This window comes from Alexandromys fortis, unplaced genomic scaffold (genome assembly GCF_014885135.2).
Source record: "Alexandromys fortis isolate MF-2015 unplaced genomic scaffold, M_Fortis_MF-2015_v1.1 scaffold_22, whole genome shotgun sequence".
NCBI classification, from domain to species: domain Eukaryota; kingdom Metazoa; phylum Chordata; class Mammalia; order Rodentia; family Cricetidae; genus Alexandromys; species Alexandromys fortis.
The window spans coordinates 3,277,949-3,297,688 of NW_026067900.1; the positions used below are offsets into that span (position 1 = coordinate 3,277,949).

The 19,740-nt window shown below is 46.1% G+C and overlaps 2 protein-coding genes across 10 annotated transcripts in view; both read left to right on the forward strand.

The window, feature by feature from the left end:
- Positions 1 to 19,740, forward strand: part of Rora (RAR related orphan receptor A) — a 736,444-nt gene that overhangs the window by 706,666 nt on the left and 10,038 nt on the right. For 4 of the 7 annotated variants that reach the window (XM_050125293.1, XM_050125251.1, XM_050125260.1 and 1 more), the window contains exons 3-9: positions 4,287 to 4,417; positions 6,830 to 7,225; positions 13,415 to 13,536; positions 15,236 to 15,368; positions 16,109 to 16,216; positions 17,074 to 17,184; positions 18,459 to 18,571. In XM_050125293.1, coding sequence (XP_049981250.1) covers positions 4,287 to 4,417; positions 6,830 to 7,225; positions 13,415 to 13,536; positions 15,236 to 15,368; positions 16,109 to 16,216; positions 17,074 to 17,184; positions 18,459 to 18,571 — 1,114 coding nt within the window. Of the gene's footprint in view, positions 1 to 4,275; positions 4,418 to 6,829; positions 7,226 to 13,414; positions 13,537 to 15,235; positions 15,369 to 16,108; positions 16,217 to 17,073; positions 17,185 to 18,458; positions 18,572 to 19,740 lie in introns of all 7 variants that reach the window. The other 3 variants (XM_050125243.1, XM_050125276.1, XM_050125267.1) reach the window with 1 other exon arrangement.
- The window catches only part of Anxa2 (annexin A2), a 248,184-nt gene that overhangs the window by 97,241 nt on the left and 131,203 nt on the right, over positions 1 to 19,740 (forward strand). The gene's annotated exons all lie outside the window — the stretch shown is intronic.

Genomic DNA, 19,740 nt, shown 5'->3' on the forward strand with positions numbered 1-19,740 from the left:
TGATGTCACTTCTTTCTTGCCAAGCCAGTACTCATACTGGCTTTGTCACAGGCTGCTCAGCCTTAGGAACTCAGCTCTCAGAGGGACCTCCTCAAGGACGTCTCCGAGCAGACAGCCCTGCCTCTCACTCAGAAGCATGCGGCTTCTGCGTTAAGAAGTGAGGGAAGTACTAAACTTCCTACTGTTTCCTTCTCACATTTCTCTCCTGTGTATTCTGAAGCTTTACTTATTTTACCAGTATAACTTCCTAAACATTGTAACTGCTTAGAAATCCCCCCACCCACGGAATACTGAAGTGGCTTGTCAAAGGAGGCAAGGACTGAGGAGCTAGCTCAGTGCGGCGTTTGTCATGTGAACATGAGGCCCTGAGTTCCATCCCATGTTAGAAGCCAGATGTGGTTGCATGCATGCATTTGTAACCCCCGTGGAAACAGGCAGATACCAGCCCAGCCTAATCATGAGTTCTAGGTTCCAGGGAGAGACTCAAAAAACAAGAAACAAAAATCTAAGGTGGACAGGACCTGATGAGCAAAATACGCATAGGCAGCACCCCCAGGGGAAGGGAAGGACTGTCTTTCTGAAGATGCAGAGTTCAGCTTGGCCGAATCAGGGCCGCCTCCTCAGTCTCTCTCTAGAAAGCTGCCCTGGACCATTCTCCTAGGGAAGAGGATATTTCTTCTTGAGGATGGGACTCTGTTGTCTTCCTCCAAGAGAACGGCCTCTTCCTGGTCCTCAGCTCTGTTCTCCTAGCTGCTGATGTGAGGTGCAGGGGTGTGTCTGCCGCCTTGCTCTCCCCAACCCTTCCCACCTGCCATGTCTGAGCAGACAGCTTGGAAGCCAGTCGTGAGCTTCAGGACTGGTGCCACTCCTCCAACCCGAGATGCATAAAATGCTGCATCAGTTGTCCTTGCGATGCGTGGCCGGTTTCCTCAGCTGTCCTTAATGAGACTCCGAGACCCCGCCCAGAGTTTCATTGCTGTTCACCCCATGAATGAGCCCAAGTGACTGCAGCGTGGCTGAGCAGTAAGAAGAACCAAAGGAGACCTGCTGCTTCTGGGCAGAAAGGGAGGGAGGGAGATGATGGATTTCAGAGGCGGATTTCTCATGTGACACCTACCCCACCCACCTCAGCTGCAGCTGTAGATCGTGATTTGATAAGATGCCTGGGAAGTGGCTACCTGGGCCAGCTGAAGGAACAAAGCTAAAGGAAAATATTAACTTCAGAGTCGATCGGTCCCTGTTACTTTATTGGTACATGCCTTGGCTTTGGAACTCATGTAATGATTAGCCTCTATGAGAATGGGAGGGCTCTGTTAAAATGGGGGCCCCTATGAGAACTGGGGGCTGGAGAGATGGCTCAGCAACTAAAAGAATTGGGGAGGAGGGTCTGTTGGTAAATTGTGGAAGCAGGAAAACAAAAGGGACGAGGGTGTTCCAAAAAGAAGCCTGGAAAATCCCTGACCTGACTTCCTGTCATGCTGGAGGTGGGATTTTGAGTGAGTCACCCCATCCTGAGAGGCGTCAGTACCTTTACTTTTCACACAAGTAAATAAACTAGAAATCTCTTTAAAAATCCCTTTAAAAGCCGGGCGGTGGTGGCGCATGCCTTTAATCCCAGCACTCGGGAGGCAGAGGCAGGTGGATTTCTGTGAGTTCGAGACCAGCCTGGTCTATAGAGCTAGTTCCAGGACAGGCTCCAAAACCACAGAGAAACCCTGTCTCGAAAAACCAAAAAAAAAAATCCCTTTAAAAGAAACAAAGGGGGGTGTGGACAGTGGCTGATTCTCAACTCAGAGACTGAAATGAACACCCATGCAGATGACCTCTTGGTATGTTTTAAAATATATTTTCTTGGCTTTCCCAGGAAATTCTAAGAACTTTTTCTCACTCCAAGGACACACATACACGGAGATTTAAATATTGTGACAAGGGACTGCTTTCCAAAAGGCACTGACCTTGCCTCAAGGTAGACAGAAAGAGCTGAGCACACACACATCTGACACACGAGTTGGTCCACTTAGACCCCAGTCATCACCCAGGCGGCAGAACTGAGAGCCCTGCATCCCTGTCTGCTTGTAGAGAAGTCATCAGAAAGCAAAGAGAAAGAAAGAAAATCAGAGTCACTCACGGGCCCACTAGGCAAAAGCAGCAATTGTTGTCATCTGGGGGCATAATTTCCCTTCATTTCTATTACGTCAAACACGTGATGCTCTCTTATTGCCCTGGGCTTAGTTTTTTTTTTTTTTACCAGTTTTATCTCCTTTTTATATTAACACTTTTTCTAAAACACAACTTTTCAGTGGTCACCCAACATTGAGTGAGTGTGTACTAGAACCCGTCAGTCATGTTGGGCATCTAGTGCTTGTGAGAGCATCCTTCTGGATGAATCTTTGTACCATTTCTCTAGTATTCCTTTAATGTTTATCCCTTAAAAGATTCCCAACTTACAGGACAAGCACATTTTGTTTCTGTCCTACACAATTCTAATACAGTATCCAAATTGGCCCCTGGAAAAATCTGCTGACTGAAGTATATCATCAATATTTTGACATTACCTGGTCCATTCTTTCTTTGCTGTCTGCCCCTCCAGTGTTCCCTTGGTTGGAGTCATAAGTCTGTTTTGTAAGATTTATTATGTATACAATATTCTGCCTACATGTATCCCTGCAGGCCTGAAGAAGGTGCCAGGTCTCATTATAGAAGGTTGTGAGCCACCAAGTGGTTGCTGGGAATTGAACTCAGGTCCTCTGGAAGAGCAACAAGTGCTGTTATCTCTGAGCCATCTCTCCAGCCCAGAATCATCTGTCTTTATCATTAAGGAAAATTTTGAAGATGGCCATTCTTTCTCTTTGTGGCTCTGCTTCACATAAACAATTCCTTACCTTACTTTTCTCTTGGCTATTTTTTTTTTTGGCCCAGCTTACAGTGCCATTGAAAGAAAAAAATATATGTGTATGTATTATGTGTGTATATCTATATATGCGTATGTGTCTATATATACATATATGTGCATATACATACATCCCTAGTGCCTCTGTCATGTATTTGGAAGTTAAGAAATATGCTTCTAAGTAGCACCCGTGTCGCATAAGAAATCTATGGCCGATTAGAACACATTTTCAAGTAAGTGGCAGTGGAGATGCTGCGCCTGTGGTAAGCCTGTGGTCGCTGCTAAAAGACACTACCAACAAGCTTGCGCATTTCAATCCCAATACTGAAAAATCAGAAAGTTAATAAACACACAGGCGAAACCAGCATCCTTGAGGTCAGTAGCTCCCCCGTGTCTTTGCGCACCCTCTCATTTCCAACACAGCCCTTAAGACAAATGATGATTGCCGGACCCGTCAAACCCTAAAGGCCATGATTCTAAACACTGCTGATTCTCAACCATGAGGGTGGAGAATCCCCGGTGCGACTGATTTTTAATCAGTCCAAGTGTCATCGAACTGTTTGTGCCAACAGGCTCGGACTTAGAGAGTGAGAAATGCCTAAATGGCCAGAGACTGGCGTGGCAGAGAGAAAACACCAACACTACAGTGCACCCTGGCACACCCAGACTGCAGTGAGCCGAGGACAACCATGTCTCCTTAACGTTGGGTGGCCTGGAGAAATGTTTATTTTACCAAAAAGCGTTCGGGGGCTGGGAAGATAGATGACCTCATGGGTTAGAGCATGCGCTGCACAAGCATCAGAGCCTAAGCTTGAATCCTAACACACAAAAAGCCAGGCACAGCCATGGGCACCTGTCACTCCAGCACTGTGGGGACAGAGGAGGGAGGATCTCCGGGGCTTGTGACATGGCAGTCTATTTCCGGGTACAGTGGGACCCTGCTTCAACGAATAAGGTAGAGTGAGAACAGAACACCCGATGCCCTCCCCTGGCCTGTGCATGCGCACACACGTGTGTACAACTCCACACATGCTCAAAATAAAGGGATTTTAGAGATACGGGTTAAAGACAAATCCTTTGGTGTCATTTCAGCAAGAACACTGCTTTGTTTGATCGGCCGGATCATGTGTCTTACACAGTCAACTGGGCGGAAGTTAAAGGAAGTTTTGCATGTGTAAGAGATAGAGGATTAGGCTCTGGGGATTAATTTTACTCAAGGAAAAAGAAGTGACTTTAATTTCATTAATGGTCTCCTGGATGATTCTGCCCCGAGCTTATCCCTCCATTAAATATTAATTTAGTGATGCTCAGTGCTTAGTCCATGGCGTTTGGTATCACCGCTGGAACGGACACTAACCTGTTCCGTATTTATAACTGAATCACAGGGCTTTTTCAGGAGAAGTCAGCAGAGCAATGCCACCTACTCCTGCCCTCGTCAGAAGAACTGTTTGATCGATCGAACCAGCAGAAACCGCTGCCAGCACTGTCGACTGCAGAAATGCCTTGCCGTGGGGATGTCTCGAGATGGTGAGCCTCTCGTGACTGGAGCGGGACAAATGCATGGGGCTGGGCAAGCACTCCTGAAACACGGGCACTGCTCCTTCGGGGGAAACCCTCTCCATCTTCCCACGTCCCCCTGGCAGCTCTCTGCCATCCACAGCACTTCCTCTATCCGTGATCTCCGGGAGTCAGCTGACTGGCTGGTGGGGGTAGACAGAGAAGTGTCTTATAGTCAGAAAACCCTCAGATTGCCAACATTTCAGAAACTGCAGGTATGCGTTCTCTGAGGGCTTTCGTAAACATGCCTCCTGCAGGAAACCCAAGCCAGGACAAATTAAGTAGACGTAATGCTGGTAAGTCTACTGGCATTTGGCAGGAGATAGTCCTCAGGGTAACTGGGTCATCTGGATCACCTACCAGAGTCCAACGTTTACACCTTCTAAACATGAACATAGTACAAAGTAAGGCTTGGCGATAAATGCCCTTCTTTGTTAAGAGAAGGAAGGCATAAGGACTAGAAATGGGCCCCTGTCCAATCACAGAGCATCTCAAGATCCTCCCTAAAACTGATCTTAAGTGCACGAGATAACAAGACAGTTTCGCATGGAACCGGGCCGGGAATGCAGCAGGTCCACTTTAAGGACGTCTCCGAGCACACTAGCTGACTGTCTGCAGAGATCTCCTTGGATGGAGAGGCAGCCTGCCCTTGCCTCCATCTGATGTTCTTAGGACCTGATGGAGCCGCCTAGGCCCCAGTTCACTTCCTACCCTGCAAGTCTCTCCTAGAGAGGTCCAGCTTTTGCCATTAGCAGACAGGCATCTCAGAACCCACAGCAAGTTCGCCTTCCGACAGCATTAAGCTGACAGCTAGGTACAGCTCTTATCAGCCTACAGTTAAAACTAAAAGCTATAAATGCGCTGCTTTGAGTGCTGGTCCTTCCCCACAGCTGGATGCGACTGTCATTGTATTAAGACAAAAGCGAAAGCATAATTACACCCATGGGGTCTTCTACAATGTTCTTTGTCCCTCCCCAAATTCAGTACCTTCAGGATGGCTTCTCACATGTGTATGTACGTGTATGTACAGGCTGTTGTGGGGAAGAAAATACATTCAGCGCTTCACAAATGAAATGCCCGTTTGGCGTCCAGCCCCGGTTGGGCTGTGGAAGCTCCAAGGTGGCTGCTATTCTAGCTTGTTCCTCTGTATAAAGCATAGGACCTCCTCCCTGGTGAGAAGAGTCCTCCGCTGGTCAGTGGCGTGGGCTCTCGGCTCCCAGCCTCATCTCCCCTGCCTTCTGCCTCTCCTGTCACTCTGACAATGGTGGAATAAATGAGTTTGTCCCCCAGTCAGGAATCAGTTTAATGATGATCAATTAGGAAAGCGGAGTCCCTCCGGCAGGGGCTACCTCTGTAGAGTGCCCACGCAGGGAGATAAAAGGAACCTCCGTGGGAGAATTCCAACCAGGAAAGCGGTTTCCTACCATCTAGATGAATGTTTCGGGAGACAGTGACCTGGGAGACTGCCACAACCCTGCCACCTTTCCATGCGAGGACCCATCCTGAGAAGTACGGCAGACACAGCCCCTTCCCAGGGGATCTTACAAGGCTTGCCATCCCCCCCCCCTTCTTGTTTACCTGAGGCTAAATGATTGCAGAGCAAAGTATCACTGATGGATCCAATTCAGACCCAGGGGTGTGTGCCTTAGCTACCTGGGAGGCAGAGAGAATGACCCCTTGCACCTGGGAGTTCAAGGCCAGCCTGAGTGACACAGTGAACTGACCCATCTCCAAATAGAAGAGAAAGACAAGTCCACAACTACCAGGGGGCCTCGTAAGTCAGGCAGATTCCGACATACCATTCTGGAAACTATAGGCAGCCTCCCTGTAAAATCCCAGATCCAGCTGCTCAACCAGGACGAACTTCATTCTTGTGTAAAGATGAGAACATTTAGTGAAAGATGAGGCTTCTGCCTCAGCATACCCCATGAGTCTTTGTATCTCTGCCTCTCTGTCCAAAGACTGCAAAGTAAGGGGCGGGTCTAAGCCAGGCCATTTGATAGAGAATGAACAAAGCCATTAAACTACTATTCCTCAGAGCCAGGCTTGTATGCCTGTAATCCCAACACGCAGGAGGCTGAGGCGGGATCACCAGCAGTTCAAGGGCAATCTGGGCTACGTAGTGAGACCCTGTGCCAAAAAGAGGGAGGGAGGGAGAAACAAAACAAAACATTATATCCTCAGTGAGTCTAAGGGTGTAAGATTGCAGGGAAATAAAAGGAAGGTTGCCTGGGATGTATGTTGGGGGCACATGAAGAAGCTTGTTCTTGCTTGTGGGTGGCCTGCTTTTGTGCTAACCTGCTCTGAGATCTTCTGGAAAGCTAAAAGCTTGGGAAAGGATAACACTAACTGGTTCAAGGAGCACTTTGCTTTCTCTTCCAGCTGTCAAGTTTGGCCGGATGTCCAAGAAGCAGAGAGACAGCTTATATGCCGAGGTGCAAAAGCACCGAATGCAGCAGCAACAGCGAGACCACCAGCAGCAGCCTGGGGAAGCTGAGCCTCTGACACCCACCTACAACATCTCGGCCAATGGGCTGACGGAACTGCACGATGACCTCAGCACCTACATGGACGGGCACACCCCAGAGGGCAGCAAGGCCGACTCTGCCGTCAGCAGCTTCTACCTGGATATCCAGCCCTCCCCGGACCAGTCGGGACTGGACATCAATGGGATCAAACCAGAACCCATATGTGACTACACACCAGCATCTGGCTTCTTCCCCTACTGCTCCTTTACCAACGGAGAGACTTCCCCAACCGTATCCATGGCAGAACTAGGTAACGGCCGGTGTGCATGCTGCTGCTGGTTTGCTCTGGGTATGCCCTGTGAAGTAAGAGCGGTATAAGGGACTGTCCTCTGATGGGTGGGATTTCCTCTCCGCCTGTGCTGCCCATTCAGATGCCAGCCTTGCTGTTGGACTATTCCTATGGTGTTTGCAGTACATGCATTGCTCAGGAACTAGACAGATGTATATAAGCAGCCTGTATCCCACATAAACACAGAGGAAGGCCACCCAGACTGATTGTTCTCTTAGACTCCAGGTATTGCTTTATGCCTAAGGCCACACACATACACAAAGTCCACTAACCAAACCTGAACCATAGATACATTCTTGTGATTTTTTTTAAAAGTTTTTAAATTGGTTGCTAAAATTTTTACATTTTTAATTGACATATAACAACTGTGTATCACGAGGGACAGTGTGATACCGCAACACATGTACCCATGGTGCAGCAATCAGCTAAGAGAATTCAGCTATCTGTCATTCTGGACACTCAGCATAACGCAAGCATTCAGAACCTATTCCAGCTTTTTCAAAGGGAAGTCCACATCACCATTATCCGAGCCACCCTACTATGGCGCGGCACACCCCAGTTCACTCCTCTTGCGAGTCTAACTGTCCGGTGTGCCTGTTGGACAGTCTCCATCCCAGATCTCTATCTCCTAACCTTGAACATTTAGAATAAAAATCAGTTTATCGGCTCCTTTTTTGGAGTTTGTTTTTTTTTTTTTTAATTACCATGGAGATATTTGTGAATGCCAGTAACCAACCAGTACCAGTTGAGTGATGACCCATCTGGTGGGCCCCTCAGGTAGCCAAGCTTGGCTGCACTGGCATGAATTGTGAATGCCTGAGGTGACTTACCTCTGACCTTGTCAAAATGTTTTGAAGATGGCCATTGGTGACAAAACTGATCATGTTTCATAAAGGGCTCACTTCGCCAAAATAACAAACAAACCCCTCCTTATGGTTTGCCTCCTGGGAGATAAGGACTTAGAAAGACCGGTGGCACAGACAGTGGAGACTTCCCTTCCTGTGTGTTATACTAACACCCTCTGCTATATTTAATCGTTTTTTTAAATTTTAAAATACAGTGCTATTATTAGAAAAAGTTTGATAAGAGCCTTTACAGTTTTCGAATGATCTGCCATTCCCCATGCTTCTGCACACGGGGTTATTACAATCCTTTGGGGTATTTCAATTAGCAGCTGCGGAGACCAGTGAGCTCCGATGAGGACCTGGGGTGGTAAAGAGCCCGCCAGTCTGACTTGAGCACAGAAACCCTCGGCTCGCAGCCATAAAGGCCGTGTTCTGTAGCTGCTGCCTCCACCTCTGCACCCCATAAAACATCCCTTTTAAGTGAAAATTTATATTTCCAGGCAAAAATCTCCAAATAGAACAACGTGAATGTTCTTTCCAGTTTTTTACACAAGCATCTCTCTATGGATCTAAATTTAAACCCTCGGGAGCTGGGGCCTTTTTGAGCCTGCTCTTTAACCACTGCACGGCACTAACGGTGCACCACCGCTCTTTTGATTAGCACAGAAACCTCTGAACTAGAAGGCATGCTGAGCAGAGGTAGGTTTGATTTTTTTTTTAAATTTTTTTCCCCCCAAATTAGAACAAAAACTTTTTTTTTCTTGGTCATGGAATCTTGGTTGGCTGAAGCAAAACTGTAATGAAAATTAAATTTTCCAAACTGAATAAGGATTTGATTGAAAGCTGACAAGTTCCCACGCAAAGTGACCCGACTCGCCCCAGGCCTGCTGCCGCTTCACCGTAGGGACAGTGAACCTGCCTGTTCGCCTGCCAGATATTCAATGCTGAAACAGATTCAAAGCATTGAGTCAAAGCATTATCCGTGCACATGGTATTTTGGCTAAATGTGCACAAATACTTGAATGGGGCTAAAAATGGCTGAGCTGGTGCCCTTACGTCTCCGGACAGACCTACATTGGTCCCCTCCCAGTGGGCCTGGGAGTCAGGGCTATACCATTTTCCAGGATGAATCAACTCAAATAGAACCAAACTCAAAACCAAGTTAGAATTCTTCTGAAAGAGGAGATTGTCTGTCCCATTCATAGATCAAGGTAGTTTGAGGGAGCTGAACATGGCATAAAAGTGCCAAAGACTGGCTGAACCCTCTTCAAAGCTACCTCATATTCTGTGAGATTGCCTTCACAGCCTCTGTCCTATAGGCCTTTCTAACAAAAACTCCAGACCTCCTTGTAGGCTAAACTTTGCCATCAGAATTTAAGCAAATGGAATTGCACAATAGGAAAGTAAGGTCTACATGAACACATCCTAAATTCAATCCCATCTTTCAGGAATTACACCCACAGTATTCTGAGCAGAACAGGTCTCCATCCTTGGCTAGGAAGCCTTGCCCTTGGCATTCAGTTAGTGTGCCTGGATCATACATTCCAGATAACCAGCCAAGGTCTGTTTTATAAAGAGTGCTAACTGGGTTTGTGACAGTAGCTGTTAGCGCTTTGTTGCAAGAGATGGCTGACTAAGTAGGTGCGGGGAGACGAGAAGTCAGCTTATGTGGGTGGTGGTCCCAGCTTTGCTGTTGGGTGCACAACCCACTCTGAGCCACATTGCCCGCAAGCAGCAACCATGCCTCTTGTGCATTCACATAGGTATAAAGGGTAACACAAACTCGGAAGCCAGAGGATATTTGCATCGGAGCTCTGCCCCTGAACTGTAACACTTTGGAAAAGTTAGGCTCAGGTGCCTAGCCAAAGAAATAGGAACAGTACCTTCACCTTCCTTCATCTTCTCAATATATATATGAGAATATATATATAATACATATTTTTTTCAGAAAAGATATAAAACCTTTGGGTCTGCACAAAGAAAGTACTGTTTAATTTTTAATTATTGATTTTATCTATAAAAATGAGGTATGCTCAGCCCAGATGGTATCTTCTAAAGTTCTACCCCACCCTGAGAGTCTGAGAGAAAATCTTAGAAGCCGGGACTTCCCATGGGAGGGGTTTAAGCGCTGTTACAAGCACAGCACAATTCAAATTTAAAATGGAGATTTTCTTGCCATTTTGTTCTACTTTGAAGTAAACTTACAACTTTGCATTGGGCTGCATCCATAGCCACAGGCTGTCCAAGGGCAGCGAGGGGAGCACACCTGGGTACCCTGACAGTGCTGCAATGGTCAGGGTCAGGCAGGGAGACCCACTCACTGATGCCACAAAGCAAGGAAAATAACACACTGCTCAGCTTTGCCCAGAAAGCTTGACCCCTAACGCCTAGATTAAACACACCTCACTGTCGCTACCTGGTCTGAGAGCCACACTGGCTTCTTAAGACTCTATGCGATCTGGTGAGACTCTCCTCTGCTGAAAGGGATATTTAGAACTAGTGAAGGGTCTTAAAAACATTTGCCTCGCCAGATCTATTATGAACTGGAAATGTAGCTGCTGCCCCCTGCTGGCCCACTGTGTGCACTGCGTTAGCCATTGTCTCTTCCTATTGGCTGTTTTAAGAGTCCCACCTGGTCCAGGTATCCATGGACCATTTTGCAAATGCTGGGGATCAAACCTAGGATCTTGAGCATTCTGCCTCTGAGCTGTGTCCTCAGCCCTGGATAAAATTTGAGACGGGCTTCCTGCCATGCCTCTGAAACTCACTGCATCTCTCATGACCCGGAAAGCACGGCAGTCTTCCCGTCTCGGCCTCCCGAGTGCTGGGATCACAGGCATGTGCCACCATAGCTGGCCCCCAGTAATGTTTGTTAAGATCAACTGAAACAAGGAGTTGACTGGAATAAGTGGGGGGGGGGGGGCATGAGGAAGAGGAGTGTGAGACCTGTAGAACCTCCTGAGCTCCCTTTGTAAAAAAATATGCTAATCTTGGTTTATAGTCTAGACACTGTCCTCCATAGTGAGAGCCCTTTATCTGAGCGGAATTTTCTGCTTTCCAACACCCATTCTTTTTTTTCCTCAATGAGCTGGCTTCTCCACTTCTCCTCAGGTCTGTCTCCTTGAAGTGCTTTTACACTTCCTTTGTTTACACTCAGTCTTTTAAAAAACACTATTTATCCAGGCTGCTGTGGTACCTGTGTGCTGCCAGATAAGGCTGTTAGGATTTATTATGTTTCTGTGTCTCCAAGGAGACTCTGGTTTCAGATTACATTTAGGTGAACTTGCTGTTTCCACACAGACATGTGTCCTCCTGTCTGAAGGAAGCCGCGGCATGTTTATAGCATGCATGCTCTGTCGCTGTTTGCCTGCCGTGGACTCACGATCCTGGAAATGTGGTTATTTTTCAGTATGATTTGATGTTCATAAACTCCTGTCAATTCTTTCCAATACATTTTTTAGGCGGGATCTTGGTATGTAGACATGCTAGCCTAGAACCTTCTATGTAGAACAGGCAATCCTCAAATACATGGCCATACGCCTGCCTTTACCCCCAAGAATTCAAGTTACAGACATGTACTATCACGTCCAGCTTTTTAAACATGTGAGCCATCCTTTCGTTCCCTGACACTGACTACCATCCCGCTTCACACAGTCTCTCCTATCTCCATTTTAGCAGCTGTATTCCTGGCCCTCCTGGTCCAGCCTCTCTAAGTCCCAAGATGCCAAGTACAAAACTGCCTGTCCTCTGTCCCCAGATGCAATCTTAATACCTCAGCTTTCCTGGCAGAGTTCTGCTTGGTCCTATTGTTATGTCATATCCCAACTCAATCCTAAACATCCGAGATTCTTCAGAAGGTGAACCCCGTTACATCATCAAGTCTGTCTGTCCCTTACAAATGTCCTATGTGTTCCTTCATCCAGTGGCCCTTCTATATAGAATTCATCTCCTTCCCAACACAACTGACCACTCCTGCCAACCCTGCCCATCTCTTGGGTCCAACACAGTATCCCTCCTTTTTAAGAAGCATTCTGCAGTTCTGTTCAACCAACCCTGATCTTTCCCTACCCTGAGATTGACTGCCTTTACCTTGTGGTGTGACTTGCCTCATGCTCTAGCATCTGAGGTCCTGAATTACACTTCCTGTGTGTCAACACATGCCCACAATGACCAGTACCAGAGATATCCTCGCTATATATTTAATATCACTGAAGCCCTCATACACAGCATCAGGATAACTGTACAGCATCAGGATGTGATGCTCCCTTTCTAACTGTGATTCATTCCATTCTCACAGCAGCCTTATGAACAATCCCCCCCCCATTTTACCAAGGAGGAAAGCAAAGTACAGGGAGATTAAATACCTTGCCAAGGCCATACATCTCAGAAGTAGCAAGGTCCAGGGTCTTTCTCTTCACCAAACTAACACATAGTCTGTTCATGTCTCAGCAACGCTTGTCCCTATGTTTACTAGAAAAATCAAAGGTAATGAATGGCCAAGCCAGTGTAGGTGGTGGTGGTGCATGCCTTTAATCCCAGCCCTTGGGAGGCAAAGGCAGGTGGGTCTCTGTGAGTTCGAGGCCAGCCTGGTCTACAGAGTGAGTTCTAGGACAGACAAGGCTATTATATAGAGAAACCCTTTCTTGAACAACCCCCCCCCCCCAAAAAAAAAGAAAGGTAATGGTGAGTTGTTATTAATGACGGGGGTAGGGAGATGTTTCAATCAATAAATCAATAAAGTATTAAAGACCTGGGTTCAATTCCTAAGAAACCATGTTTTAGAAAAGGAAAAAAAAAAAAACTGGACATGGTGTAAGCACAGCACTGGGGAGGAAGAGAGTGAGGAGAGCAATTAAGGAAGACACTCGATACATGGACGCATGCAAAAATAAAATAGTTTAAATATATACTCACACACACACATACACTTAATTTCCTGATTTTTTTCAAAAGCCACTTTTGAAAAAAAAAAGTATCATAAAAAGTCAAGAAGGGGGTATCAATCATTGTCATACCTACGGCTCATTCAGTGCTCATCCAGACATTGGTAGAAAGCCTAAAACAAGGTCAAGCTCCTCAAGGCCTCTGGATCCAACACGCTTCATGCAGCAGCTAGTGTTGGCTTTGCAGAGCCTCACTCCTGGGCCCAAATACAGAAGACTCCCAGCTTGCTTGCTTAGCTACACAAAAGAAGCCAAGACTTGTCAGCACACTGCCTTCTGCGAGTGCCTTTTTAAGGCAAATGACACAGGCAAAAGAGTTACTGGTTCCTGCTCATGGTTGTCACCTCCCATTTTCTCCCTAGAACACCTTGCGCAGAACATATCCAAATCGCACCTGGAAACCTGCCAGTACTTGCGGGAAGAACTCCAGCAGATCACATGGCAGACCTTCCTGCAGGAGGAGGTTGAGAACTATCAGAACAAGGTAGAGTCAGAGGGGTTGCTCTTTCCATCGAGACAGCACTGAGAAGCGGAGAGGAAAGATACAAACAAGAGTACAAACAGTCTGGAGGCAGACTGTCCCGCATCAGCTCTCTGATCTCTGCTTACGGGCCTTACCTCCAGAGCTGATCACAGACTCAGGGCTTTATTGTCTTCCTCGGTTGCCAGGATGTGAAAATTCAGCTGGAACGGATTTTATTGTGTTTTCTAAGTCCCTCTGTGTGCCAGTGGGAGACTAGATTGGGCAGCTCCCAAAAGTCTCTGTGAGCTAGGACTTGTCCTGATGCCACAAGAGATTTTGAGGTCTAAGAATGGTTGAAGACAATCAGCCCATGCTGCATGCTGCTAGAGTAAAGAGGGGTTGGTTTGGGATTGTGGACAAGAACAAGGCTTGGGATGCCAGAGAGATGGCTCGGTGCTTAAGAGCACTTGCTACCCTTTCAAAGAATCTGAATTTGATTCTCAGGACCCACATCAGGGAGGGGAGAGAGAGAGAGAGAGAGAGAGCGAGAGAGAGAGAGAGAGAGAGAGAGAGAGAGAGAGAGAGAGAGAGCGCTTGTGTGTTCATACACACTTAAAAATCTTATTTAAAAAAAAGGAGTCTGGCTATCATTGTTTAAGACTGAAGATGAGCCTGGCAGGTGGTGACCCTACTTGCTTTTATCTCTATAACACCAACCAATGGACCACTAAAGTAGGAGGGTAAGCTGAAGGTAAAGGAATGGTAATTATCCATTAAGGACCATGGAGATGATGGAGATATATTTCCCCTTCACTGTTACTGGGGAGGTGATGGAGGTAGATCCTCCCCTTCGCTGTTACTGGGGAGAAACCCATCATACCTTGGCTGTGGCTACCCAGTGACAGCATCAGGACCATGTCCTCATGCGACTCTGCTCCAGGATTGTTCCCCGTCACACTGTTAGAAGTAACCTTAAGCTGTGGGGTGTAGTGGGAGAACAGATGAGCAAAGCAAAAGCTCCAGGACGCTGTGATGAGTGGGAAGGCGGGGAGAGCAGCAGCTCCCTTAGTCTGCCTCTGAGGACAGAGTCACCCCCTCACCCAAGCCACAAAGGAGCGCGAGCAATGCAGTGAGAGCTAGCGGGCCTTGTGAAATAGGACATTGCCTACTGGCTGGGAAGCCTCCAGAGTTTTGATGTCATTTTGTCATTTCCGAATAGACGACAATTTGTATAACTGTGTGAAACAAAGATGTCATCTAGCTCAGCAAGTACAGACCAAAAAAAAAAAAAAAAAAAGGACTTGACACCCATTTCCCTCCACACCCGTAAAGAATAGGTAAACTCCCTAAAATAAATGAGCTGCTTTTTTAAAAAAAAAAAAAAAATCCTCCACTTACTGTGGAGCCCAAGTTAGAGCAGTCATGTATATTGCTCTCCTGACTTGTCTTTAGCTGTTGGCCCCACATGTTCATAATACCCCTGACTTTCTACCCCCCACTTCAACACCTCCATTCAATTGCCTTCAACAGTAAGCCAGGGATCTCAGGAGGCAGAAAGGATATAGAAGCAGGCTTTTAGAACCTAAATAACAATTTTTTTTAATCTTATAATCTTTCTTAACCCATTTCCAAAGAGCTTTCTTTTTACAAACTAGGAAGCTAGCTAGTTGCACTAGGCTTCCCAGCTAGTCTTATGTTAATGTGTCTCCCTCCTTCACAGCAGAGAGAGGTGATGTGGCAGCTGTGTGCCATCAAGATTACAGAAGCTATCCAGTATGTGGTGGAGTTTGCCAAACGCATTGATGGATTTATGGAGCTGTGTCAAAATGATCAAATTGTGCTTCTAAAAGCAGGTACGCGCTCTGCAAGTGAATCCTGATGTCGCTTCCAGCCTGTTTTCGCCTGCTCGTTAAAGAAATGCTTGCTAAGGAAGGTGTCGGAGCCGTTTTTCTCAGTGATAAGAGCTCAGGGTTTGCTTAGCAGAAACCGAACCCTTTTTATAAAAGCATTTTAAAGATACAGGTCGTCCAGTGGTTAAGAGCGCTGGCTGCTCTTGCAGAGAACCCAACACCCACCCGGAGGCTCACCACCATCCATAGCTACAGCTCCAGGGGATCCAATATCTTCTGACCCCAGGCACCAGGCATGTACATAGTACACACATATACATGCAGGCAAAACATTCATACATATCAAGTCATTTGTTTAGGTGGTGTGTGTATATATACACTTTTAAAAAGATGCCCAGGAAGCATTTTCCTATTCCTCTGGGAAATATTTGCATCCCAAATCTTAGCATCACCCTTCGGGCCCTCACGTTGAACTGTTGGGAAGGTGTTTATGAGCTCAAAGAGTTGTAGCTAGGCTGGATTGTTGAAATACATATGCAAAATATTCCCCAAGCTACCTAAAAACTCTACAATGCTGTGTGAGTCAGTCTTCATTTCCTCTGCCGCTTGGACAGAGGGCTGGTGTGACTGGTAACATGACAAGCCCTGCCTCAGCCACTGTGCCATCTCAGGAAGGCCTCTGTGTTAGCGTTTCAGCAGGGGACTGAGATCAGAATGATGCTAAGCAATCTTCCCACACACAGGCTCTCTGGAGGTGGTGTTTATCAGGATGTGCCGTGCCTTTGACTCTCAGAACAACACCGTGTACTTTGATGGGAAGTATGCTGGCCCCGATGTCTTCAAATCCTTAGGTAAGGAAATCTCATAAAGGAAATATAAACATCGAAAAAGTCCAGTAAAGTTGAAAAAATCAGAATGTTGCCATTAAGGAACAACAAGGGGAACCCAAGACGTGTTGACTGGCTTATTTTAACCATGAGCGGTAAGAGGATTGCCTAAGTATAGCACGGCCCTCCACCATTCACAAATACTAACCAATTGGCAAACCTGATAACACATAAACAAAACTCAATTCATCCTTGGTGAGTTGAATTATTATTTTAGGAGACTTCCACATTATTTTCAATTTGATTAATAGTTAAAATAATTACACCACCAGCATGAACCTGAGTATCCTAGTCAATAGGGCATTGCAGTTAGCCAGTAGCCGTTAATCCTGTTTATTATAAATAAGGGTTCTGAAGTCAGACAACCTGGCTTTGAATGTCAGGTTGTGGCCATGGGTACATTATTTATCTCTATTAAGTTTCCGTTTCTTCAGCCCTAAAATGGGAATCTAATGATAACATGCGCCTCACAGGGCTGTTTTAAAATCCAAGGAAGTGCTAAGAATGTTATTCAAGTAGTTATCTGCATAGGAACCCAGGGCATGTTCTCTCTCATTACTGCAGGTGATGATGGGGGGGGGGGAGTCCTGATGTGGAGTTAATGGCGGTGGTTAGGATACTACTGATAGTGGAGATGATGCTTTGTGATGATGATGGTAATGATAATGGTGGTACCAGGAGATGTTACCAGTGATGGTGCTGTTGGCTAAGCCCTTCCTATCCCATCGCACCTCCACCTTTCCCATCTCTCTTCACCTTGTTCTGTATTCTTCTCCTAGGGTAACCACCGACATCCTAAACTTCCTTTATTTTAATCATAGGTTGTGAAGACTTCATTAGCTTTGTGTTTGAATTTGGGAAGAGTTTGTGTTCTATGCACCTGACTGAAGATGAAATCGCATTATTTTCTGCATTTGTACTGATGTCAGCAGGTAAGAAAAATCAAACAAAAACACAACAGTTTCTGACATGTTCAGTAAAGAATGTTTTCACAAGCACAGGACTTTTAACACGTTATCTAATATTTGTGGGGCTTCCGAGAGCAGCTGCCACCCTTATTCAATTTAAAGTTTCTCAAAGTATACTCCCTCTACGCAAACACACACGACTCTTTTCTAAAGACCTTATGGGACTAAAGAGATGACTCAGTGGGTAAGAGTACTGGCTACACAAACATGAGGACCTGAGTTCAGATCTTGGCACCCACATTAAAAAAGAATTACACACAAGTAAGAGCAACCTTAGCACTAGGAAAGTGACTGGAGGACTGAAGGCATTTGCTAACTGCCAGACTAGCTTCCAAGTCAGGGAGAGAGAGACCCTGTCTCAAAGGAATACAGTGGGGAGTGGTAGAACAAGACACCTAATGTCCTCCTCAGGCCTCTACAAACACGTGTGTACACATGAATTCCTCTGTCTCTCTCTCTCTCTCTCTCTCTCTCTCTCTCTCTCTCTCTCTCTCTCTCTCTCTGTGTGTGTGTGTGTGTGTGAGAGAGAGAGAGAGAGAGAGAGAGAGAGCGCTCATGATATGCAGATAAAAATTCTAACAAGTAATAGTTTCGTAAATCTTAACCAGTACTAACTCCACATACCAAGACAAAGGAGTTCATAGAATAGAGTTGTTCTTCTTGGTACCAGTCTCTTAAGACAGTGTGCCTCTATAAACACATCTGTATCCACAAGTCTATCTGCCTCCAACCTACTTTCCCAGTAGATCGCCTCTTGGGGAACAATCCTGTACTCAGAATTCTCACACAAAGACGTTCCTAAATTAACAGCCCCTAAGTCATTTGAAATTCTACTGACATTTTGAGTTGCCCTGGATTAAAAAGCAATTTAACTTTGCAGAAAGGCCAGCGCGACAGGTAGGATAGTGCCTGTAAAAGAATTATCACGAAAGCTTGGGGAGGGCGGGGCACTGTGGGTTCATGTGCAGTCACTGGGGTCTGGCCCTAATGTAGCTGGTCTTTAGAAGAAGCGCAGCCTCCCTCCATCCCAGGACCAGATGCAGCGGGAAGAGTTAATACCCTGCCCTAGATGTCAGAGATGGTCTTGGCAGCCTGCAGAAGCAAAGTTTCAAAGAGGGAAACTGGCCCGTGGGTCTGTGAACACATCATAGCACAGGAACCAGTGTTTTGGTCAGGAGGAACAAGGGTCTGATGCAGGGTTGAAGGAATGGCACTGAGTTTCTTTCTCCCATGTTTAGATCGCTCATGGCTTCAGGAAAAGGTAAAAATAGAAAAACTGCAACAGAAAATTCAGCTAGCCCTTCAACACGTCCTACAGAAGAACCACCGAGAAGATGGAATTCTAACGAAGGTAAGGTCTACTATCTCCTGGCATAAATCTTGCATAATCTGGCATAAATCTCTTTATAAGTCACATGACCAGCCCAGAATGTATTAGCATGGGCTACTTGCTCAGAAAGTTCTGTTGGGGCAAAACTCATTACTCGGGTTAAGATGTATTTGTTGTAACTGATCACAAAGTTTCCTGCAGTAACACAGCAATCTGGGAAAGTGTCATTATTACATGTGAATGATGTGTATGGGCAGAGCATGTGCATGGAGGTGCTCACAGAGACCAAAAGAGCATGTTAGATCCTATGGAACTGAAGTTACAGGCAGTTGTGAGCTGGGAACTGAACTCTGGTCCTCTGCAAGAGCAGTACGTGCTCTTAATCACTGAGCTGCTTCTCCAACCCAGAAAGACCTTTTTCCTTAAAGAATGAACCCTCTCAGGAACCTGTTTCTGCTCTTTAAACTTAAGCATAGAGCAGGGTCAACATGCTGCCCAGGAGGATCTTTGAATTTAGACGGAGGAAGCAGAAAAGGACTAAAAGATAACTATATATTCCAATACTGGTTCTCTTAAACTCATTAGTTATCAGCAATAAATCTTTGTATCTTATCAGTTTCCTATTTCTGGGCTGTATTAAAAGCACGAGGCTCCATTTTTGCTAATTATCTTTTTCAGCTAAACTATGATATATCTCTCAGTGCTGTTGCTTCTGATGTTAGGAAAGCATCCGCTTCCATCCTTTGCTCAGTTGCTGTGTTGTACAGGGAGATTTGAAATGTTTGGTGCTTGGGTTTCCTACCTGATTGCTTCCGTTGTTTCCATGGTAGCTTGGGGAGGTCAGAGTGGAGAAATTGGGTTTAGTTTTGTACATGGTCAGTGAGCATGAGGGAAAGGGGAGAGCCCAACTGCCCAAGCATGAGACTACCATGAGGGCCGTTAGCATGGAGGGGACCCGAATGCAGACAGATCTGGTGAAGCAGTTCCCTAGAGACAGTTACTCTGATCTGCAACCACAAGACACCTTGCCTTGTGTGGTGCAGTAAGTTTACAAGCATCTTTGCAGGTCACTGTTGTTGCCTTAAGATGCTAGACTTTCATCCGCTGAGACCCTGAGTGGCTTTAGCATAGAGACAGCTATTTCTCTAGAGGAAAATCGCCCATAGCATTGACTCGTACGGTCTGGTGAA